This window comes from Schistocerca piceifrons, chromosome 2, assembly GCF_021461385.2.
Source record: "Schistocerca piceifrons isolate TAMUIC-IGC-003096 chromosome 2, iqSchPice1.1, whole genome shotgun sequence".
Lineage (NCBI taxonomy): Eukaryota > Metazoa > Arthropoda > Insecta > Orthoptera > Acrididae > Schistocerca > Schistocerca piceifrons.
Genome location: NC_060139.1, coordinates 755,166,312 through 755,192,103, shown reverse-complemented (window position 1 = coordinate 755,192,103; position 25,792 = coordinate 755,166,312). Strand labels below are relative to the sequence as shown.

At 39.0% G+C, this 25,792-nt stretch overlaps 1 protein-coding gene across 1 annotated transcript in view; it reads right to left on the bottom strand.

Moving 5' to 3' along the window:
• The window catches only part of LOC124774928 (chromodomain-helicase-DNA-binding protein 7), a 326,638-nt gene that overhangs the window by 55,342 nt on the left and 245,504 nt on the right, over nt 1–25,792 (bottom strand). Inside the window, exon 29 of the mRNA XM_047249608.1 lies at nt 22,145–22,234. Within this exon, the coding sequence (XP_047105564.1) occupies nt 22,145–22,234 (90 nt within the window). The remainder of the gene's footprint in view (nt 1–22,144; nt 22,235–25,792) is intronic.

Sequence of the window (25,792 nt, the reverse complement as noted above, 5' to 3'; positions counted from 1 at the left end):
TGTCCTGGAAGCATTCATAGTGTGATGTGTTATCCTTAATCACCACCGTACTTTGTTTACCATAATGGCCACATGTTATAATAGCGTGGTCAGGTAATAGGTATAATAGTTTACATTCAAACCGTTGTAAACACTTCAATATTTTTTGCTTATGCTGCTAATTTCTCCAAAAGTCAACAACTTACTGGCCATTATAAATTCCTACTTAATTACATTTTAACTTAACTGGAGTTTCTGAACTAATGTTGCCTACTTTTAGTATGAAAGCAATCATGTAATATTTTTACAAATATGGCTACATCCAAAGGGGGCAATTGACATCATTCCCTGAAACTCTGATGTACATTCAATAGATTCTTTGTAATCAAATCAAAGACTGTCACTTCTCAAGTTATTTGCAAACCTAACAGTTGAACCACTCACTTTTGCTTACAATGAGTTATGAATGAAACATATTTCAAAGTTTTTACCATTCAAAAGAAAAGTACTGGAAACATATCAAGAGTACAATTTAACTGGACTGCCCAAGGAGAAACATAGTTCAGCAATTCAGAATATTTATTTCTGAAGTTTTGTTGTGTTGACTGACTAGGTATGTTCTTGGGATTCTAGTGGAGTTGATTGCATTCTGTACACAATATTTCAACTGCTGACTTCAGGTTTTCCAAAAAGATGTCTAATGTGCTGTACCTGTGTGGAGCTGGTTAACCAGACTGAGATACTGTTTATGTCACAGTGATAGTTACAGCACTAACAAGACTCTCAGCACCCACTTATTTCGTTGATGCACACATTCCTCCCCCCCCCCCCCCCCCTGCTTTTATTCCACATGCGATTTAAATCTCCTAAGCTGTTTCTGGCTCTGAAATGACTAGCAAAATTGTAATAAAATGAGCTCCCAAAGTCTTGCCTTGTTTAAACTGAAAACTCCATCCATGTTTATAAGGTTTTCTGCCATCAGTATATATGGTTACACATACTTATATTGACTTGCATCAAAAGGAAAATTATAAAATTAACAGGGGCAGTCAAATGAAAGCAATACAGATGGAGCAAAGTGAACTGTTTCAAAATAATAAAGTATTCCCCATAACTGTTAACACATTTATCTCACTGCCAGACATGATGGTCAAAGCCTTCATGGAAAAATATTTGCTATTGCCTACAGAACCACACCTCTTTGTCAGAAGCAAATAGACAGTCACTAATGTCTTTCTTCAGGGATTCAAAAATAATGAAATTGCTTCGAAAGAGATTGGGACTATGTGGACGATGATTAAGAACTTCCCAGAAAAAATTCTGCAGTGTACATGAAACAACAGCCATGCTAGCTCTGGGAAAGTCATGATGACCCCTTTCTTTGACTGCAAGGGCTCACTGCTCATTTACTTTGTAGAACACGGCACCACAATTAACACTCAGTGTTACATGGGCACTTTGCAAAAACTGAAGTGTGCCATCTAGTCCAAACAACCAGGAATCTTGATGGACAGCATCATTCTGTTGCAAGATAATGGCCACCCACATGTTAACAGGATTGTTTCAGTTATGCTGGACAAGTTTCACTGGGAAGCCCTTACACATCCTCCATATAGTTTCAAACTCTCCCTATGTGATTTCTATGTTTTTGGATTCTTGGCCATTGGTTTGTTTCAGATGAAAAGATGCATGCCTAGGTGTGATCACAGTTCCACAGACAACTGCAAACATTTTTATGAAGACATCGACCATCTTGCATAGTGGAATAAATTTAGTAATAATTATGGTGATCACTTTTGAAATAATAAGAGTTTATTTACTTTTTCCGTTGTCTTGTTTTCATTTGACTGCCGCTTTTACTCTGCCTCGGGAGGCAAAATAACATTACTGCTGATAGAGACCTTTGAAAGAGGGAAAAGTTACAAAGGAATAGCAGCTCACTGTTCAATGAGACCCAGGCATAAGAGGGACCCACCTGTTTGTGAGAATGAGTGGAAAACAAAGATGAAAGGAAGAAGCATCTGAGGTAGCAGGAAGTCACGGTTAGTAAATTGTTAAGCATTGTGCCACCTGTTGTGAGAATGAGGGTAAACAAAGGTGAAGGATGAGGCATCAGCAAGAAAGTAGGAAGTCAGGTATAATACACTGGTAAGCACTCAGCCATCTTTACTCGAGATATGACACACATACAGACTGAGAAATAAAGATGGTAAAAGGAAGAGAAATGAGAAGTGAAATGAATAGCACAATTAAAAAGTGAAAAAAGGGACCAGGAGAAAACAAAGATATCATGTGAGTGGATGATGAAAGTTGACTAGTGAGACAATAAAACAGGTTTAAAAAGGCTTTCACAAGCTACTCATTGTCTCCCTAGCAAACTTCACTGTTGAGGCCAGACATACAAACAAATCGAGTAATATGCTATGGGAACCAGGATGGCTGCATGCTATGCTAATCTTCTGATGGACCACAAAGAAGATGTAGTCCTTATGATACACAAGTCTGGTCTCCTGGATTGGTAAGCATTTATGGCATTTTGTAATCTGGGACTTATAGCGAATAAGAACTTTGTCACTTCCTTTAACAATGAAACTACTTTTTCCAAATCAAATTCATATGCTTTTTTCAAACGCAAAGCCATCTCATCTCCTTTGACTATTTCCAGATTATTGAAGCTCCTGTCCAAAATTCATTCCACACAAAAGCTATCAATAAGCAGTAATACCTGCACTCTTGACAGCTGCAACTCCAACATCAAAGACTGCCTTTTCTACATCCTACACATCCCTGGCAAGCAGATCTGTTACACAACCAAAACCCCAACTTCTACAAGAACAAACTTTCCTCTCTTAACTACCTCGCAGATCGAACCCACACAGAACTTTCTTGAATAGTATTCTCTACCTTAAACTCTGATTAATATGGCTGCTATTTTCCAAGAAATTCTAGCCATGACTTTACCAAGTCAAGCACTGAAATGAGATTCTCTTTCCTTGATATCTTCCCTATATACACCCCCCCCCCCCCAAACCTTCCATTGTCTTCCTTATCTCAGTGACATCGTAAAACCATGAGTTTGCCAAACTACTACCCCTACCCCAAGATTCCTACTCGTGCAACCCTTCCCATTAATAAAACACAGCCACTCCAACACTGGTAAACCTTGGTAAATACTACATAAAAAATAGAGCAACTGTGAAATCACATGTTCACCAATTAAATTTTATTCACTGCATGGAGAGGAATGACCACCAACATCACACTGACTGAGTGCGCATATAAACATAGAAGAATTGTTGATCTTTGAAGCACTCAGTACCCAGCTGCTAAGCATGTTCTCACAATGGGCATCTCAAGGAATTTATTAAATAATGCTCAGCACATCTTTACTTGTAGCTCTCAGACCCGGTTGAAGCTGTCTGATATAGTGGTCAAGTGTGTGTGAGGTTTGCTTGCTTGTGTGAATGTGTGCATTTTCTTTTATGAAGCGTAGTAGTAGTAGTAGTACGGTATTCTGCCTTATGGCAGGTCTTATCATGGGTTAAGCCTCTTCCTCTTTTGTCTGTCCATAGCCAGTCTTTTCGTTTCTGAATATTTGCCTCCTTTGATATTGTCCAACATTTGATATATTCTTTTTCCTCTTCCCCTTTTCCCTCCACCATTCCTTCTATTCCTTCCTTCAATAAACAGTCCCTCCTCAAACAATGTCCAATCCACTTCGGTTTTCTTTTTCTGATGACTTTCAGCATGTATCTTTCTTCTCCAACTCTTCTTAATACTTCTTCATTCCTTACTCGGTCTTCCCATTTCACTTTTTCCATTCTTCTCCATATCCACATCTCTAGTGCCTCCAATCTTCTTTCATCTTCCTTCCCCAACGCCCAGGTCTCCGCACCATATAGTGCAACCCTCCAGACGTAACATTTGGCAAGTCTTTTCCTCAGATCTTTGTTTGGTGGTCCACAAAGTACATTCTGTTTCCTCTTGAATCCTCCTTTTGCAATTGCAATTCTTTTCCAAATTTCTGTTGAGCAATACATATAATCCATTATTACACTTCCCAGGTAATTGAAGTTATTCACTTGTTCTATTTCCTCTCCCCCTATTTTCATATGGAATTTTCTCCCCTTTCCTTCAGTTACCATGCTTTTCATTTTATTCTTGTTAATCTTCATTCCATATACTTCTAATTTTGTGTTTAGATCATCTAACATTTGTTCCATCTCTCTTGCACACTCTGCCATCACAATCATGTCGTCTGCAAATCATATACACTCCACTCTCTGGCCCCTATACAAACTCCTCTCTTTCCAACAAAACTTTCACCAATAATTTCCTCCAAATATATATTGAACAGTGTTGGTGATAAACAACAACCTTGTCTTACAACTCTTCTCAGTTCAATTTCTTCACTCATCACACCTCCTATTCTTACTCTTGCTCTCTGGTTCAAATATAAATTTCTAATTAGCTGTCTATCACACCTATCATCTCCATGTTCCCTTAGGATTTCCACCAGTTTGTCCCATCTGACACAGTCAAAAGCCTTCTCAAGATCAATGAACACAACATATAACTTCCTTTTCTTCTCCATGTACCTCTCCCGTATCACTCTCAGTAGCCCAATGGCACCTCTTGTTCCCACTCCTTCTAGAAGGAGGTTTGGCCGAAAGCTAAATGTTTAACAGTCGTTTTGTTGTACCTGTCTGTAACTCTGCATGTCATCTTTACAATGAGTAGCAATCCATCCTTTTCTTAATATTGTTTATATTCCAACTTGGACTTTCCATTGTTTGATATGATGCAATTTCTATTTCATTGTCAATTCTACTGTCCTCGAGCTTGCTGACAGATCTTAAAATCAACTAAACTTAATACACCAGTAGCCATCTTCAGATGATACACTGTTGTTCAGTCTCAGCAAACTGATACCAATGGTGAAGACAGCAACTTTATATGGGTCACAGGAAATTGATGGTTCAGCTGACAGTTGCTGCCCCAAAACTAATAAATACAAACACTGCTTCCATATAGTATCCATTGGACAAGAATGACAAATATAAAAATCTTCTGGCAGCTGACTTGGAAGTGCTTTTCAATGTAGGGTTCCGCGTCTTGCTTAAATTGTTCATTAGACCCCTTTCATGGTGTCACGTATCTCTCTAATCTTTGCCTACTGGCGAAACCAGCTATTGAGGTTAAACTACTCCTAAAATTTTCCCATTTTCGAAGATACACTCCCGGTATGACACAGGAAAGGAATCTGTCTACATACATCTTCATATCATAGTCTAAAACTCAAGGTTTGAAATATCTGGTACTCAAAATATCTGTTCTGCTTAGACACAGACTTCAGGCATCTGGTCTACTTTTTAAGCTGTCAGTACCAGAAAAGGTGTACGCTCTTCATACTAACGTTTTAAAAGCCCTGGAGCGTTGGAATAGCAACTCATTGGATGCAGACACTGGTCCATAAGCACATATACAATAAACACCAAGTGCCAAAGTTTCATAATTTCTTCTTTAGGTTAATACATCCAAACAACAACTTTTCCATAATTTCTGTATAAATGTATTGCTGGAACTAATACACTGAAAATGTTCCACAAAATGGCTGACAGTATGTAATATGTGTGGCCAGATCATCAAAAGTGGCAGCAATGTACCTCCAATAATGTGTTGGTATTAAAGATTCCGTCTTCAGTGCTCTGTCCTAAATATCTTGTATAAGTGCAGCAACTACAGGTGAAACTCAGCCAAATGCCTTTTATTAATAAAAGTAATAGTTTTGGATAACTGACAAAGTTTTTTCTCAAAGCGAAGTAACCGAGAAGGGAGAAGAGATACTAGTGCTGAATACAGGGTGTGGCAAAACATCCTCCCTAATTGGAATGTTCAAACAAAAAACAGGCGGATCAAAAGAAAGAAAACTGTAATAACATTAAAGACACCTACACAATGGAAATTTTTAAACAAAGTTTCACTGAAGTGGTGTCCTCCATTATCAATGTATTGTTCAATGTGATTTCGGAAATTCTGCATCAATCTAATTAACATTTCTGGTGGAAGAACACCAGTTTCTTCCTGTAGGGCTGGCAGAGCGCTTGGCTAAAGTTTGAACACCTCAACCTTAAGATCTCTCTCATGAGAGAGAGAGAGAGAGAGAGAGAGATAGAGAGAGAGAGAGAATCACAGTGAATAACATCTGGTGATTCTGCTGGTTGGATGACATTGACAAGTGAAGAAATTAAGCCTTTGGGAAACTTTTGTCTCGGCACTTTGAGACAAATCTGAGTTGTACAAGTGGTGGCTCCATCCTGCTGAAACAGTACCTGGCCAATTTGTGGCCACCGAGTCTTGGTGCAAAAAAGGTGTTTGTAAATCGAGTGTATAACAGAGTTTACTGTCGCAAAAGTGTCGTTATCTTTTCTTTTTTAAGCAAGTCTTTTTTTTATTTTTTTAAAGCAAGGTGTAATGACCAATCATCCCAACTCTTTCAACTGCACATTATACAGTAACGCAGTCATCATGTAATGGGTTTTCATCAAGTTCATGAGGGTTCTGTCCATTCCAATACCAGAAATTCTGAGAAGCAACATATCTAGCTAAATGAAAATTTGTATCACTCGAAAGGACCACAGCACCTTCAGGCATATTTCAATAATGTTTAAACATGATGTGTGAGGTCATGTGCAAACAATTATTTAACATTTACTAATAACTATCTTGTACAGATAAAATCATGTCTAGTTGCAAAATTCTTCACAAGTTTTCATGATTTCCAAGGAACTGGAGGAAAATGAGAACACTATAGCTGAAGACACAAGAACAGTTTGAAGAATTGTGGCACTGAAAGTAACGGAAGAGAGCACACTGAAGAAAATTTATCCTCTGAGGACTGAGATACAATATATATCTTGTTGTTAAACAATTCCAAGCATCCTTTGATTACATCTCCTATTCCAACCAGAACATAAAATGGCAACTACACACCACTGATGTTTTATTTGCTGTGTGATCAGTAACATATTACTCACATTCTGTTGGATTCAGAAACTACTTAAAATGAAGTTTTTGGCACAATTAGATAATAAGTGTTGTCCACAAAAGAATACTCTGGTATGCTACACAGGTTAAAATTATTTTCGTTCAACACCAAACATATTAGAACAGCTAAAGCTGCAGAACACAGAGAGAATGCTACGTGCACAAGTAAACGTAACAAAGCACATCCCCAGTGTCTCAGAATTATCATGTTTTATAGCCACCACAGCAACACCTCTTTAACATCAGAATTTCTTGCTTATTGTTCTCTTTACGGGACTGATTGAAATTTTAGGTTTAGCAACTAAAATAAGTATATGTTATGAGCCTCATATTAAAAAACTGATTCTGTTAAATAAAAATGACGTAAATGAGATCTAAATTGATATAGAGGCAATTATGGTAAAAATTACTAACAATACTAAATTACCTGATAAAACATGTGGTGAAGAATATATTCTCTGCAAGGCAAAAGATAGTGGGTTATTGGTACTAAAGCCACATCAACTAGCTGCATGGGAAGTAAAAATCTACTAGTTTGCACCTTCTGATTCGGTAGCCTATGCGATGGCTCTTTTTCACCAGCTTTTTATAGATTATAATGTTATAGGTGAGTCAAGGGAAGGACTCATGCTTAAGCTCAGTATCTGCACTCTCATGTATCTGATGACAATGCTCCACTGAGTGACCATGTTATTACATGAAGATGACAAAGCAGGAACTCTTTGATGAGGCAGCCCCTGGGAAGGTAGTGTAGTGTGCACAATTAAGGGATATGATGCAGTTACTTAGTGATATCTTCAAACAGAACTAATTAATTATGCTTAAACAATGAAAACAAAGCAATGACATGAAGACACACACCAAATACTAAAAACAGGGCATCACAAAAACAACACATCTGGAAAAAAGCCACACTAGTAGTTAAAAAGAGTGTAAAGGATTATCTGTTGCTGCTGTGAAGGTAAATGACACTCCAAGTATACAACATTCTAAAAACCATTATTGCCCATTTCTATCATTAAACCATACCTTCTGGTGCTTTGCATGTAACTACAGTTTCAGTCCGAAGTCTGTAATCCCCTCCCAATCATAAATCAAATAAAATATAGAGAAACATCTTACAGCCCTCCAATATTAACAAATTTTCTTTGTAAAATATCATTTAATAAATCACCAGCAAACACTGTATTCAGTAAAAGGTTCTGCTAAACAATTTAAAACTCAGGCAAGAGAGAGGAAAATGCTGCACATAATAACAGGAAAATTTCTGACCGAGGGAGGAGGAACTGAATGGAATTTTGCAACCTTCATCTCAAGTAATGTACTGTTCCTTGTTGTAAACTCTTTTTCTTTTTATCACATAAACAGAAACGTCCCTTTTTGTATATATTTCACACATTATAATCAATATTGCACCTACATCTACATAGATAAGCTGCAAGCCACCCTGTGGTACCACTACTGGTCATTTCCTTTCCTGTTCCACTCGCAAATACAGTGAGGGATAAAAATCTGTCTATATGCCTCTGTACGAGCCACAATTTCTCTTATCTTCATGGTCCTTACATGCAATGTATGATGGTGGCAGTAAATCATTTGGCAGTCAGCTTCAAATGCCAGTTCTCATAATTTTCTCAATAGTGTTCTTCGAAAAGAAAGTCACCTTCCCTTCAGGGATTACCATTTCAGTTCCTTTAGTATCTCTGTAACACTTACGCGCTGTTCGAACCTACCACTAACAAATCTAGCAGCTGCCTCTGAATTGCTTCGATGTTCTCCTCCAATATGACATGGTAAGGATCCCAAATACTCTAGCAGTATTCAAGAATAGGTTACACCAGTGTCCTATATGCAGTCTTCCAAAACAGGTGAACCACACTTTCCTTAAATTCTCCCAACTAACTGAAGTCGAGCATTCGCCTTCTCTACCATGGTCTTCACATGCTTGTTCTATTTTATATGGCTTTGCAACGTTACACCAAGATATTTAAACAACATGCTGTATCCGAGCATTATCAGTTTGTTTTTCCTACTCATCCACATTAACTTACATTTTCCCACATTTAGCGCTAGCAGCAAATCATCATACCAATTAGAAATTCTCTCCAAGTCATCTTGTATCTTCCTACAGTCTCTCAAATTTGACACCTTTCCATACATCACAGCATTATCAGCAAACAACCGCAGATTACCACCCACCTCATCCACCAAATCATCATGTATATAGAAAATAACAGTGGTCCTATCACACTTCTCTGGGGCAATCTTAACGATATATTAGTCTCCGATGAATGCTTATCATTGAGGGTAACATACTTCAGAAATCTTTGAGCCACTCACTGCGAACTTATTCCATGTGCTTCTACCTTTGTTAACAGCCTGCAATGGGGCACCATATCAAATGCTCCCTGGCAATCTTAGAAATATGGACTCGGCCTGTTGTTCTATATTCCAAGTTCACAGGATATCATGTGGAAAAAGCACAAGCTGAGATTCACATAGGTGAAACTTGCTGATTTGTGCACATAAGCTTCTCAGTCCCAAGAAAATTTATTATAATCAAACTGAGAATATGTTCAAGGATTCTGCAGCAAACCGAAGTTAGGGCTACTGATCCGTAATTTTGCGAGTCTGTTCTTTTATCCTTCTTGTATATAAGAGTCACCTGCACTTTTCTAGTGGTTTGGAATGTGTGCTGGGTGAAAGATTCGTGATAAATGCAAGCTAGATAAGTGGCCAATGTCATAGATTACTCTTTGTAAAACAAAACTGGGTTTCCATCTGGATTTGGTAACTTATTTGCCTTCAAATCTTTTCATTGTTTCTGCAAGTCAGGGATGTTTATTACTATGTCATCCATATGGGAGTCTATCTGATGGTCAAATGACAATATATTTGTATGATTCTCTTTTGTTAACGATTTCTTGCATGTGAAATTCAAAACTTCGACTTCCATTTTGCTATCTTCAATTGACACACACTACTGATCAACAAGGGTCTGAATGGAAGTCTTACACCCACTTAACGATTTTACATAGGATCAGAATTTTCTTGGGTTCTCTGTCAGATCTTTTGTTAAGGTATGACAATGGTAGTTGTGGTATGCTTCGCACACAGATCTTTCCACAGACGCACGAATCTCTACTAACCTTTGTTTGTCAACACATGTGTGTTCTCTTTCGAACCGAGAGTGTAACAGGCTCTGCTTCTTCCAAAATTCGTTATTACATCACAGTGAGTCTTTTCCATCCTTTATCGACCTAATAGGCACAAAACTCTCCAAATCTACAATTTACAATCTGCTTAAACTTTGCTCTTAATCCCTCTATATCCATCTTACTGGAACCAAGTGACTTCAGTTCACTCTCTAAGTGAAACGTTCACAACTGCTTATCTGCTCTGTCTAGCAGAAACACTCTCCCATCATTCTTGACTGATTTATAACTTTCGTACTCATAGTTGCTACAATGACGTCATGATCACTAATCCCCGTTTCTATACTGACATTGTCGATAAGTCCAGCCAGTTTGTAGCTACAAGGTCTAAGATATGCCTATCGTGTGTGGGATGCAGAGCTAGGTGCTCAAAACAGTTTTCTGAAGTTTCCAGAACCCTGCAAATTTCCACTGACATCCCAGTCTACAATTAGTGGGTCAAAGTCACCTCCAACTGGTACAGCATGATCTGGGCATTTACGAGGTACTGAGCGTAGACTTACTTTGAATGACTCTAAAAGTGTCAGAGCGGAATCGGGTGGCCATTAAAAACATCCACAATTAACTTGGCTTCACCTACACCTGTTATACCAGACCAGGTACCACATTGTTGCACTCCCCTTCGAACTCAATAACAGACAATATTTTTGTCAACTGCAATGAACACTTCCCCTCCTATGGCCTCTAATCTGTCTTTCCAATATATGTTTGTAAACGTATCAGTTTATAATATCCCATAATTTTTGTGATGAGGATTTAAATTGAAAGAACATACATTTGGGCAACTCACTCTTATTGTGTTACTAAAGGCTTGAGGTATACAAATCAAATTGCACAAAGGCAGCAACCTATCTTTTTTTATGTAACACATTACCGCCTAGCACAATTCTGAAAAACATAAATCTATTGTCCTGTTCTGGGATAACCTAATGAGTAATGTGCACTTTTCCGAGAGAGAGAGAGAGAGAGAGAGAGAGAGAGAGAGAGAGAGAGAGAGTGGGGGCCAACCATTAGTATGATGTAACTAAATAATGGAAAATAAACTAAAAGCAGTCATAAAAGTCAACAACATTTATGTTGCAACACGATTGTGCACATAAAGACTAAGAATCGTGACTTTGTAATAGCCCATCTGGCAAGGGCACGACAAGGTTGTTTAAGAGACTTCGAGTGCAATTTTTTCCATGGAGCTCAAATGGACTTATATCAGCATATTATGATCTGTGGTTAAAAAAGCAGAATATGTCATTGAGTTCACCTTGTCATTCAATAAAGCACCTGCTTGAACTGACAACCTACATGGTCAGCACGGAGCTGAGCATGACCTTTCGAGGACAGTCTGGCACACTGCAACATATCCTATTCAACAAATTAGCTGGCTACCAGGGGAGGATTTCAGTCACGGCCCAGAACCACAGGCTAGTTCTGCAGATATCTGACGAAACTAACCTGCTGACCTGAGGCTCATCATTTCCCCACTAATGTGCAGGCCTCAAGAGCTCGGATCTGCCCACAGGCAGAGACCATTCATGTCTGGGGACAAATCAGCGGAGTTTTGTACCCCTGACTTCAGGGCATACTCGGTAGGCTGGATACCACAAGTGAAGGATTTCAGGAGCTGTGACTGTGTCTCATCCCCAAGTACATTGTATAGTGTGGCATCTTATTTATTGTAGCACATTTTCACACTCTGAAAGTACTTTGTATGTTTGAGAGAAAGTATGGATGAGGCTAGGAAGAAAACTGTGGCAAAAGCCAGCTGCTTGAACCTTTGTATTAACCTTTGCATTGTGCAGTAATTTGTAATACCCGTAAAACAATGAGTTAACACGGTTATGGGTAATAGCCTACAATAATGAACATAGTACGAGCAACATTTTATTGTGTCACTACAGAGTGTGGGAGCGCAGGAGCACCTGGCATCAGTTTGCGAACTGCTGAATATGCTGTTGGCTATTGTCAATCACCATCAAGTTGCTGCCTCAGGGTGTACCAGTGGTAGAGAATCTGGCATGTTGTGTGGAACACCTCAGGTGTCACTTGTTTTGCCCGCGGGCTCTGCTTCTGAGGCACCTCCTAGTGTACCTGACATGGTGGATCCTCCTCCACAGCAGGGTGATTGGCAGATGGTAACACGTTTGAATTACTCGAGGCAAAGGGCCAATATGGAGCTGACCACCTCGCCTCGCCCATTCACCCTGAGGGTGGACAGGTGGCTTCTCCTTAAGTAGGGTCTGAGCAGGCACATGGGGAGAGGGGTTGACTAGTTCCAACGTGAAGCATGTTAAGGAGCCCTTTCGGAACAGTGTTCGGGGCTGGAAAGAAAGCCAATGTATGTTTGATATGTCTACTGGAGGGGGGGAAGGGGGGGGGGTTGCCGTGCCTTATCCGAGATGTGGAGGCACCCTTGCTTATGGTTCTCATGCCTGCAGGGTGCAGTTGCCTGCATTTTGTGGCTCACGTCAGCACCAATGACAACTGTCACATGGATTCTGAGATGATCCTCAGTTCATACAGGCAGCTGGCAGAGATGGTAAAGACTGCTGACAGAGCTTGCAATTTGCAGCATCGTTCCCAGAGTTGATCGGGGTCCTTTGGTTTGGAGGTGATTGGAGGGTTTCAAACAAAGGATTCATCGACTGTGATGGTCTTGGCTGCAGATTTCTAGAACTGCGTTATCGTTTGGGGGTTTGTAGGACTCCCTTTTGATAGGTCAGGGACGCACTATACAAAGGAAGCAGCTACTTGGGTAGCAAAATACTTGTGGAGTGCACATGAGGGTTTTTTAGGCTAGGAAGTGGTGTAAGGTGCCCTGATGAACACTCATGTATAGGATGGGGACACAAAAATTAATAAATCAGGCAAGAAGAGTGTTTGTTAGATGGAGTAGGTAAGCAGTTACTAACGTCTCAGACAGTGAACTGGCATCACTTAGTTCCAGAAAGTTGGATGTAGAGAAATTATGGGCACGGTTTAAGCAGATTGTAAATTGTGGTCTGGAGAGCTATGTGACTAGTAAGTGGATAAAGGATGGAAAAGACCCATCATGGTTTAATAACAAAATTCGGTGGATGCTGAGGAAACAGAGGCTGTTGTACTCACAGTTCAAAAGGGAGGTCATAAACAATGACAAGCAAAGGTTAGTATTGATTCGTGCATCAATGAAAAGATATAGGTGTGATGCAGACCACAACTACCAATGTCACACCTTAGCAAAAGATCTGGCAGAGAACCCAAGAAAATCTTGGTCATATGTAAAATTGCTAAGTGGATCTAAGGCTTCCATTTAGTCCCTTTTGACGAGTCAGGTACGGCTGTTGAAGATAGCAAAACAAAAGCTGAGGTTTTAAATTTCACATACAAGAAATCGCTTGTACAGGAGAATCGTACAAACATACCGTCATCTAACCATCGGACAGACTCCCATATGGACAACATATTAGTAAGCATACCTGGCGTACATAAGTAACTTAACGATTTGAAAGCAAATAAATCACCACGTCTGGATGGCATCCCAGTTCGATTTTACGAAGAGTTCTCTACGGCACTGGCCCCTTTCCTAGCTTGCATTTATCATCAATCTCTCACCCAGCACAAAGACCCAAGTGACTGGAAAAAAGCTCAGGTGACTCCTATATACAAGAAGTGTAAACGAACAGGCCCACACAATTATAGTCCAATATCCTTAACTTTGGTTTGACGCAGAATTTCAACATATTCTCAATTGAGACCAAGAAGCTCAAGTGCACGAATCACCATGGTTTTAGAAAGCATCGCTTGTGTGAAACTCCATTTGCCCTTATCTCATGATATACCGAGAACTCTGGATGAAGGCCAACAGGCAGATTCCATATTTCTAGATTTTCAGAAAGCATTTTTTGATACAGTGCCCAAATGCAGGCTGTTAAACAAGGTATGGGCATATGGAATAGGTTCACAGATATGCGAGTGGCTTGAAGATTTCTTAAATGATAGAATCTAGTATGTTGTCCTTGATGGCAAGTGTTCATCAGAAACAAGGGTATCCTCAGGAGTGCCCCAGGGAAGTGTGATAGGACTGCTGTGTTCTTTACACACACAAACGATTTGACTGACAGGATGGGCAGCAATCTGTGGCTGTTTGCTGATGCCATGGTGTACGGTAAGGTGTCAAAGTTTAGTGACTGTAGGAAGATGACTTGGACAAAATTTCCTGTTGGTGTAAAATGGGAGCTATCACTATATGTGGAAAAATGTGCCCTGTTTGACACAGTCAAGTCGTTCAAGTATGTGGGCATAATTTTGCAAAGCGATAAGGGTTGGAACAAGCATGTGAGAACTGTGGTAGGGAAGAAGAATGGTCAACTTTTGTTTATTGGAAGAATTTTAGGAAAGAGTGGTTCGCCTGTAAAGGAGGCAGCATATAGGACACTGGTGTGACCTATTCTTGAGTGCTGCTCGAGTGCTTGGGATCCACACCAGTTCAGGTTAAGGGAAGTCACTGAAGCAATTCAGAGGTGGGCTGCTAGAATTGTTACCAGTAAGTCCGAACACTACACAAGTATTGCAGAGATTCTTTGGGAACTGAAATGGGAATTCCTGGTGGAAAGGTGATATTCTTTTCAAGAAACATTTATTGAGAAAGTTTAGAGAACCAGCATTCGAAGCTGACTGCAGAACAATTCTACTCCCGCCAACATACATTGTGCCTAAGGACCACGAAGATACAAGAAATTAGGGTTCATATGAACGCATACGGACAGTCATTTTTCCCTTGCTCTATTTGCGAGTGGAACAGGAAAGGAAATGACAAGTAGTGGTATAGTGTACCCTCCACCACGCACCATACGGTGGCTTGCAGAGTATCAAAGCAGATGCATGTTTTTGAGGTATTCCTTTGTTTGGCATTATTGCTAGTTTTTTTTGCAAAGTTTCACTTTGTTTACATGACATCTCAGTAAACAAACCATTTCATCTACTGAAACAAAAACGAGGTTTCCTAGTGTTTCTTTTTTTCTTTTTCTTTTTTTTTCCTCCTCCTACAGGTATCCCAGACATGTTTGAAATTTCTCGATTTTCAGAACTTGTGGCAACCCTGTTGTAGCAACTAAAACTTGCAGTCGCCTGAAAACCGCTCATTCATCATTAGCAAATTTTGATTATCACCTACATTTCTCTGGCAGCCATGTTATAATTTGTTTCTTGGGGCAAAACAAAGCAAGGTTTACACAATGTCACCTCAGTGACATCTTAACACAGCTGCAATTGTGATAGACTACTGGAACAGAGGATTATTAAATGAGGAACTGAGGATTAATCAGGTCAAAAGCTTGTGAAAAACCACATTCTTGGTGTAAATACTTATCTTGTTGTAAAGCGGTACTAATTCACATTTTGCAAGCTACTGATGACCATTAAAAAATTATATCATTCCATTGCTGGGGTCTGCAGTTTCTCTTACATCGTGGTAGATAAGAAAGTTCCAGTTACACTACTGGCCATTAAAATTGCTACACCACGAATATGACGTGCTACAGATGTGAAATTTAACCAACAGGAAGAAGATGCTGTGATATGCAAATGATAAGCTTTTCAGAACATTCACACAAGGTTGGCGCTGGAGGTGACACCTACAACGTCCTGACATGAGGAAAGTTTCCAACCAATTTCGCGTACACAAACAGCAGTTGAGCGTCGTCGTCTGGTGAAACATAGTTGTGATGCCTCGTTTAAGGAGAAGAAATGTGTACCATCACGTTTCCGACTTTGATAAATGTCTGATTGTAGCCTATCGCGATTGCGGTTTATCGTATCGCGACATTGCTTCTTGCGTTGGTTGAGATCCAATGACTGTTAGCAGAATATGGAATCGTTGGGTTCAGGAGGGTAATACGGAACGCTGTGCTAGATCCCAATGGCCTTGTATCACTAGCAGTAGAGATGACAGGCATCTTATCCGCATGGCTGTAACAGGTTGTGCAGCCACATCTCGATCCCTGTATCAACAGATGGGGACGTTTGCAAGACAAGAACCATCTGCACGAACAGTTCCGACGACGTTTGCAGCAGCATGGACCATCAGCTCGGAGACCATGTTTTTGCGGTTACCCTTGACGCTGCATCACAGACAGGAGCGCCTGTGATGGTGTAATCAACGAGGTACCTGGGTGCACGAATGGCAAAACGTCATTTTTTCGGATGAATCCAGGTTACGTTTACAGCATCATGATGGTCGCATCCGTGTTTGGCGACATGGCAGTGAACGCACATTTGAAACGTGTATTCGTCATCGCCATACTGGTGTATCACCCGGCGTGATGGTATGGGGTGCCATTGGTTACACGTCTCTGCCACCTCTTGTTCGCATTGACGGCACTTTGAAGAGTGGACGTTACATTTCAGATGTGTTACGTCCCGTGGCTCTACCCTTCATTCGATCCCTGCGAAACCCTACATTTGAGCAGGATAATGCACGACCGCATGTTGCAGGTCCTGTACGGGCCTTTCTGGATACAGAAAATGTTCAACTGCTGCCCTGGCCAGCACATTCTCCAGATCTCTCACCAATAGAAGATGTCTGGTCAATGGTGGCCGAGCAACTGGCTCGTCACAATACGCCAGTCACTACTCTTGATGAACTGTGGTAACGTGTTGAAGCTGCATGGGCAGCTGTACCCATACACGCCATCCAAGCTCTGTTTGACTCAATGCACAGGCATATCAAGGCCGTTATTACAGCCAGAGGTGGTTGTTCTGGGTACTGATTTCTCAGGATCTATGCACCCAAATTGTGTGAAAATGTAATCACATGTCAGTTCTAGTATAATATATTTGTCCAATGAATACCCGTTGATCATCTGCATTTCTTCTTGGTGTAGCAATTTTAATGGCCATTAGCGTATTTACGATATGGCAAAATATTCTCCACTTTATGTGCTATCATTTGCCAAAATATCATTTTGATGTCTAAAATTGTCCGCATGATTTGAGCGCTGTAATAAGTATTCCATTCTAGCCCTACTCATGGTGAGTGCAATCATAAATGAATACGCTACATAATATCAATTTTCTCAAGATTGGTGTTAGAGATCTCCTCCCAAGTGTACGGAAAAATTCAATGTATTAGCTGTATTTCATACACAGCAGTATATAGGTTGATATGCACCTAATGCAAATACAAAGAAACCCCTAGTTTATAGTAAGAACCTTTCGAATTTCGGGCAGTGTGATACTGATGTGTGAAATATCACAATAACTATGACCATTGGGAAAATGGCAGGCACTTCGTAATGGAGCTGGCATATAAGGGGAGGTAAAAATCAATTTCTTTTTAACAAATAGTTTCTATAAAACCACATGAGAAAGACTGCACGGCAGCAGATATGAGCATGCTGTTTTGCCAGAGTCATGCACAAGGCACTGGCTTGCCGAAATCTCACAGACTTGGCTGAACAATGCCTGTTGCCAAAATCCGTCCAAGCGTGCACCGCCTGAGAGGCCAGTTTGGTAGTTCACAGAACTGCGGATAACTTTCTCATGGTTGTGCCTCCACTAACGCAGAGATAGGAAGTGCAGTCTTCAAGAATACATTGGAAATGTCTGTGGATCATCATTAAAATCTGCTTGTGCTATTTGCAGATGTAGGTAACAAACTGTCAAATGATAACAGGATTCACTCACTCCTCTGCGTACCAATGTTTTAAACAATCCAACAGGAAAGAAAGTTTATGTACACATCATGGGTTAGGGATATTTTTTTTTTTCTAATCACCCATCACAGGCAAATGATCCAAGACACCCATTGCCCAGTAATGCCTGGCCCCATCATACTGAAACTCCATCCTGCAGCAGTCCAGTAGTTATATGTGTATCAGGAAATGGTTTGAGTTAATCTTGATCAAAAAGAATAGCATGGCACAGTTAGATTACACAGGAGGATTACCTGAGCAGATGCTTTACTAAATAACAAAGCAATGGAAGACCCACTGTGTTTCTCAGCAACAGGTCATAATAGTTTCAACACACACTGAACCTGCTCCATACCCTAAGACATGATAGTTACTGCACTTCTCATGGCCGAACAAACTGACAGTATTTGGACATAATATTGGATGGTTCATAGAACGGAATAGATGGGGCAACTATCACAATACTCTTACTCTGTCTACTATGAGCTATTACAAATATCAGCTTCCTGTGATCCAATTCGATTACCGTATTTACTCGAATCTAAGCCGCACTTTTTTTTCCCGGTTTTTGTAATCCAAAAACCCGCCTGCGGCTTAGAATCGAGTGCAAAGTAAGCGGAAGTTCTGAAAAATGTTGGTAGGTGCCGCCACAACTAACTTCTGATGTTGAATATATGTAGCGCTATACAGGTATACTTTGCAGGCACAAAGATAAATACTGGCGCCAAAACCTCTGCGTCAAAAAAAAAGAAGAAGAAGAAGAAGAAGAAGAAGAAGAGCTTTTTTCCTCCGTCCTGAGTTTTGACAATGGCTTTATGAATTGTGAATCACATGCAGTATTCTCTTCACCATAAGAATAATACGAATGTAAACATTTTTCCATGTATTCCTTTGTGTTTCGTGCTATCTCATTTAAATCCAGTCTGCCTAATAAACTACGAAACTAGAGTGAGACAACATCAAATGCGGAAGAATATGTCATGTCATGTTTATATTCGTATTATTCTTATGCTGAATAGTGATACAGTCAGAAATGAAGCACGGTAACTGACTAGATTTTTAAATCTAAGATGACTAATTTCGGTGCAGAATGTAATGTACTAAAGAGGCGCCTGCAAAGATTTTCAAACCGAGAAAAATTTTCGCTAAACTTTCGTTCAAAACTTCTATCACATGCAGTCTATTATTTGGTTCTTGTTGATCATTATCAAAGAAAGCAGCAGTGTAAGTAACAACAAATAGCAGTCTCTTGCCATTGTTTCGCTAATGAGACAATTCCTCTCCCTCTTTCTTTTTTTAAGCGGCGGTAGCATGCACAAAAGCAAGCCATGCCGCAAACGGCGACAGATCGTAAACACTCATTGTCTGAATGCGACAAACAATACACGACACAGTACAAAACCGCATTTTGTGCTTAGAGTGACGGAACACCTATAAAAAAGAGAACGGCACTTGTCAGATCAAAGAAAAATCAGCAATCAATTCAAACCAAGTGAAGCACGTGAAAAAGGAAGGGTACCCATATAAATACGGACGGAGCGCCTGACGCATAGCAATGACTACCTGGTAAAGCTTAGCTGTTAAGCTTACCACACGAACCAAATTACTGTAGCTGTATCGTCATTCATTTGACCTAAATTGTGTCTCATATTACAATGGACCAACTTTGTTTTGGTTTGGAGGTGCAGTCTAAAACGTTTCTCTCCCCTTGAATTTCGAGTCTCAAATTTCAGGTGCGGCTTAGATTCGAGTAAATACGGTAATACAATAACTTTTCAGGATATTCCTACGTTGTAATATACATATTATCTGTCTGTGTGTTTCCAATATGAATTACAAGTAGTTACAACAACTTCTGATGTCTGATCAGAGGGCACAGTGCAAAACCATTCATAGTAACAAACCACTAGCAAGAATATCTAATATAGAACATAATAAAAAGAAATTTTAAAGAAAAGTTGAAAATAACTTGTAAACTACCACTTATAAATCAGTATTTCTGAGTTTAAAAATTCAATGGAGGACCAGGACACCCAAACATCATGTATCCACAGCACGGTGCATAAACATGAATGGCACACACAAACATCAAATTTTGATTACTGGGAGAAATCCGAATTAGTGTGCTTCATAAATTATAAACTTCGATTGTGAAATACTTCATAAAATGATGTTCCACAGATTTCAGCTTCACTCATGTTAGAAAATCTATAACAATAACAGTCACAATAATTATTTTGGGTGAAGCAAAGAAATAAAATTTGTACCAGTGCCAGAATTCAAACCCTGGCCACCGCCTTACTAGATAGATGTGCTACCTACTGTGTCACACTGACGCTCTGACTACCATAGCTGTGTGGACTACCTGAGGATGTCGTCTCCCTCAAACTACAATTATCACCTTAGCCCACTGCTATTCCCCTTCTACACTTGCATCAGTATTGCAAAGGTTTTCCAATACTGGAATAGCACCTCAGCAATGAGTGAAATGGCTTTAATCCTGCCTGGAACGTGGGAATAGGTGATATATTAATAACGTACAGCAGTTGTTCCTGAGACATATGGAATCTCATATTTATCAATGATAGTGATGTAAGCTGAAGCAATGAATTAAAATTTCTGCCAGCACCAGGATTTGAAACTGGATCTCCTGCTTACTAGGCAGGTGCGATATCCATTGCGCCACTCTGACACTCCGGCTACCACATGAGGCCCAAATCCAGGTCTTTTGCTTAATGTCAATTCCTTGTTTCAGTCTAAATCCTGCCTGAGGTACAGGCAGTAATGATAACAGTAATAAAAGCAGTAATTCCCTGCACAGTCTTACAGCAAACTGTGGTTTCAAAATATGAAATGTTGGAGAAACGAAAGAATAGATCTTGAGAAGCTTTCTGTCTGGTGGAACAACTGGTCACTACTGATAAATTGTAGAAAAATGTAAAACTGCATACTTCACTCAATTAATACACATCCTGGCTTTCACTGGAGTATTAACCAGTTACAATGTGTTGAAGATAGATTCTTGTTTGGCACATTCGACTGTGTGGGCATATGAAATGTAAAGCTCATAGTCTGAATTGTGCTTCAATCAAATGACAGTTCCTCTCGGGATACTGAATAACTATTTTTTTTCTTTGCTATTTATAACACACTTTTAGTGCATATTTCGTAATACAATTGTTGCATAAGTGATGTAACTATTTCAAGATAACAGCAGATGTCAAACGTACAAAATTATGAGCAAAGCAGAGAAGGTTGTCCGACTCAAAAGAGAATGACCAAGCAAGGAAGCGCAATGGTTAACACACTGGACTCGCATCTGGGAGGACGGCGGTTCAAATTCACATCCGGCTAGCCATCCTGATTCAGGTATTCTGTTATCTCCCTTGATCGCTTAAGGCAAATGCTGGGATGAATCCTTCAAAAGAGCACCTTCACTTTGTTTCTCCATCCTTCCCTAATCTGAGCCTGTGCTCCATCTCTAATGACCTCTTTGTCGACAGAGCATCAAAACCTAATCTCTTCCTCAAAATAGGATATGACAAAGAACATTCAGTAAGCCAATACTTTAACACGAAAAAAGTGTGTCCTTACACGATTTCAAGTATGGGTTTTCAACTAGGTGTCTAAAAGCTTATACTTCACATTTCCAGCACAATTATTTAACACCTTTAAAATCGAAAATCTGTGTATGAACAGCCAGAAGCTACATTTTATTTGTTTAATGCATTCCTATGTGACCAGAATCAACTAAGAGGTTCAAGTCCTATTACTTCCGTCCCTTCTTCTCATGATATAAACAATATACGAGTGTGACTCTTCAAGCTTTCCCAGCAGATGTGTTGTAAATAGTCTTCACAGGTTCACACAACGTGATCTGGCGGCAAACTCGTGAAGACTATTTACAATACATGAGTGCTCTGACGTGATGGTCCATTGATACCCTTCTAATGAGCTGCGAGACAAGCTAGCTGAGGATGTAAGGAATGTCCACTTACACACTTAAACCTGAAATACACAGTTTAAAGTTTAAATTGGGTATAAAATCAAACAATATAAACTATGTTTAACTTTTTATTTGATATTACTATAAGTACTTTGAAAGTAATGTATCTGTTAACAGGGCACCTATGGAATTAAGGTGCCCACACAAAATTATAAGGAAAAAAATAGACTTGTAGAGCCCACATTTAGAAGCTTTAAATCTAAAGCCAAATAATAGGGACAATACATTACCCATAGATACATGGCTAGTTGTTGCAAATCCCATCCTTGTGTGTTCAGTACATCTCTGATAACTGCATGCTGCTCTGCTTCTACCCCCTGCTATAAACACATACACGGTACAAACTGTGACACTACTGTGCACTGCACTACTCTACTTTCTATAAACTAAGACTTAATGCCCATGAATCCTTTATTTCATGCATTTGAAGTAATCATAGTTTTTAACAAGTCTGACATTAAAATATTTTATATCAAGACAGTATGCTAATTTCCCAAAACCAGAATAAACAGTAGTAAAGTTACTCATTACTTCATGTGAAGATAAGATTTTCAATAATTAAAAGAAAAAAAAGAATCGAAATATAGACACACACACACACACACACACACACACACACACACACACACAATCTGAATGCCAATATTGCATAATAATGCTCAACATTATTTCCATTTCTAACAATCAGAAAATCATTTAACAATATGGCGTATGAACAGTATTTCCTAACCAACTGCTTCTGACAATCTACTCAAATCTAGGTTTTACCCAAGACTGTGACCCACTTTGTACCCACTACAACCCAAGAATCAAACAGAAGTAACATTTAGGAATTCATCTATGTAAAATGACCCAACAACAATAGTTTCAGTTTAGCACTTTACAAAAGCAAATGGATAAACTAAACAGCTTTGTGAAACACTACTTGTTCCCTTCCCAATGCAAGGACGCCATGGTTTCAATCAGTACTTCAGTAATCCCAACCAAACATTTCATAAGCAGTCCACACATTTTAGGTCATAAATTTTAATAATAAATATGTAATGGAACTTCAAGTACATGGCCACTTTAAAAATGTCACTTTGTGTGATATCAAAGATGGGTTTCTAAATAGTAAGGTAAATTGCACTATCCATGCAGAAAGATTAAAATAAAAGCAACCAGTCAAGATGCACACCAAGCTTGTCAGTAAGAGAGAATGCTACAGTTGCAAAAGTAACTTACAAAGCTATTTTCTAACGGGCAAAAAAGAAATGGTTTTTACTGAATGAATTGATACAACAGAAGTATTTGTTTCAATATCTCAACTTCCAAAATCCTTTTGTACAAAATGGAAGAATTGCCACTAATATGGTATCATACATCATACCTTGACATACACTGAATACTTTCAACTACTTAAAATAACCATTAACAAGATAGTTTTTTATACCATGACTTCAAGCAACTTACAAAATATTGTCTACAGCATGTTCATGTCTCTCCCCATCTGTCTATGACATTTTCATATATCTCCCAGAACCTAGATATACTGTGGAACAGAGGACACAAACTCTTTAATCACTGTAATAAGATTTTGGAAGACTCAACTTGTGATGTGACTTTCCCCTCAATATACACTCTACTTTGAATTATTGTTAATGTTACCTCTGTGTACATCAACACAGGTTTGATTTAATCTTTATCTTCTATATAACTATTACCTGGGGCTGCAAATATCAGCCTGCAGGAAAATTACGAGTTTTAACTTATCGTCAAGAGAAATGTCATTTAAAGTGGCTTTCCTTCAGTTTTCCAGTTTAATGCATCTGATTTGGCAAATATCCAAGAGATTTGTTTTTCACCTTCTTTCTCATTAATAGTCCAATGCATAAAACTTGAAATGAATTGCTCATTCTACACCATTTACTTTCTGATATACATGGTTAATTACACAGCAGACTGATGCCACTTTTCACTTCTCAAAACTTTCTGCAACTATTATACTACATAAATTAAATGCTGCTGCTTTCAATATAATTGCCATAAAACTGAGGTACTGTGTCTGTATCACTTTGTTCTTACGCACAATGCCAGTTGACCTGCTTAAGAAACCTGTTCTCAGCATGACAAACACACATAAATCCTATTTATTGTTATGTTAGGAATAAGAAGACAGAACAGAAAACTTAACAACAGGTTAATTATAAACCTAGAGATCTAAATAATGAAACAGGAACAGCGGTCACTTACTGCTTGGCACACAAGCGGACCATTGTCCACTTGTTTAACTGAATCATCTCGTGTTAAAAAACTGTAACACAGTTCTGATTTTGGAGATGTATTCTTAAAATTTCATTCCTGTAATGTTTTCACCTAGCTTCAATAACAAAAATGTTTCCCCACACACCAAAAATTCAGTAACAGTATCAGAAAAGGTATTTTCTTGAACTTGCAGTATATCGTCTTAATAATTTGTTGTCACAAATCAAACTGAAATGAAAACACAGTGATGTTCTTCCAGAACACATTAATGCCAGTTCCACGTTTGTATGCTGAATAGTTTTTTCTGTTTGAGTGAGTTGAATTAACTGTTATGATTACACATGTTATGTGCAGCACATGGCAATTCTGATCCGCTCCTTTACATGCTCCTGCCAAATTTTGAACTGTAAAGAAATTTTGGGTAGACTATAGTATGTCAGGCTTATCTCAGAGACTTACAAGAGGAATGCCAATCCCACAGGAATTCCAGCAACTTCATATCTTTAGTGTATTACCCCCAATAGCCTGACATGCTGATCACATCCAAAACATACTTCCAGGTGTAGGTTGGTCAATATAGGAACTTACTTTCTTTTTCAGCTGGTTTGAGATCTACAGCTCACAATACAGTCATTTCTATTGTAGGATTAGCACTGAGCCACTCTACAAAATTTGGGTCAAAAACAGAAGAGGAATTTGAAGAAGAGAAGAGGTATTAGTTACAGCAAATTGTACATATGAGGAGGAAAGCACTTATGCCGTGTCTTGAATGATCTTCCTATGGAACTCCTGAATATCACCATCTACCAAACTGTTTCCTCTCTTCTCTTCTATGAAAAAGCATAAAATGCCAAAGTCAGTATCTGTTACCCTTTGTCTGTGCTTGAGTGTACTGCCTTTTGACATGAATGCTTATTTTGCTGTGAATTTATCACATTGTTTCATGGTCTTCCTTTGTCTACAAACATTCTGGAGCTTCAAAAGCTTACACACACTAACTTTTTTCATAATGTAACATTTTCACCACCACTAACTCTGTTTCAAATGCAATAATAGCAAATTATTTTCCCTATCAATTCATCCATAACCCTCAACCATCACACTTCCTCCAAAAAGTCAAAACTATAAAATTCACTTTCATGCTTCCTAAGTAAGTAGCCATGATGTTGGCTGAGAATGACAAAGAAATGTAATCTGCGATATTCCTTGTGCTGCCTGTTTGTGCTCTGCATAAAAATAAATTCTCTCAATGCCAGGGTACAATATATCAATATGAGCCCAACAGTAAGGAACTGACATGCAACTGGGACAGACGAAATCCTAAATACTTCACACACTTTCAAGAATTTTTCTTAAATGTCCACTTAATAATTTCACTGGCACTATCGCTGAAAATATTTTCATCAGTATGGGGCACCATCATCAGATGGTGAACAATTAATTCTATGTCAAATTGTTTGACTCTGTTAACCATCTTTGCATATTGCTTGTTTTCAAGTTCTGTATAAAAGTCGTTTGCAAAAATATGCATCATTTTTAAAAATCAATAAAAAGAGTATGTCTGCCTCCACGTATTTCCATTGAATGTTTCACTTATGATGGGATAGATAATTCTGTTATTACTGAAGCCTACC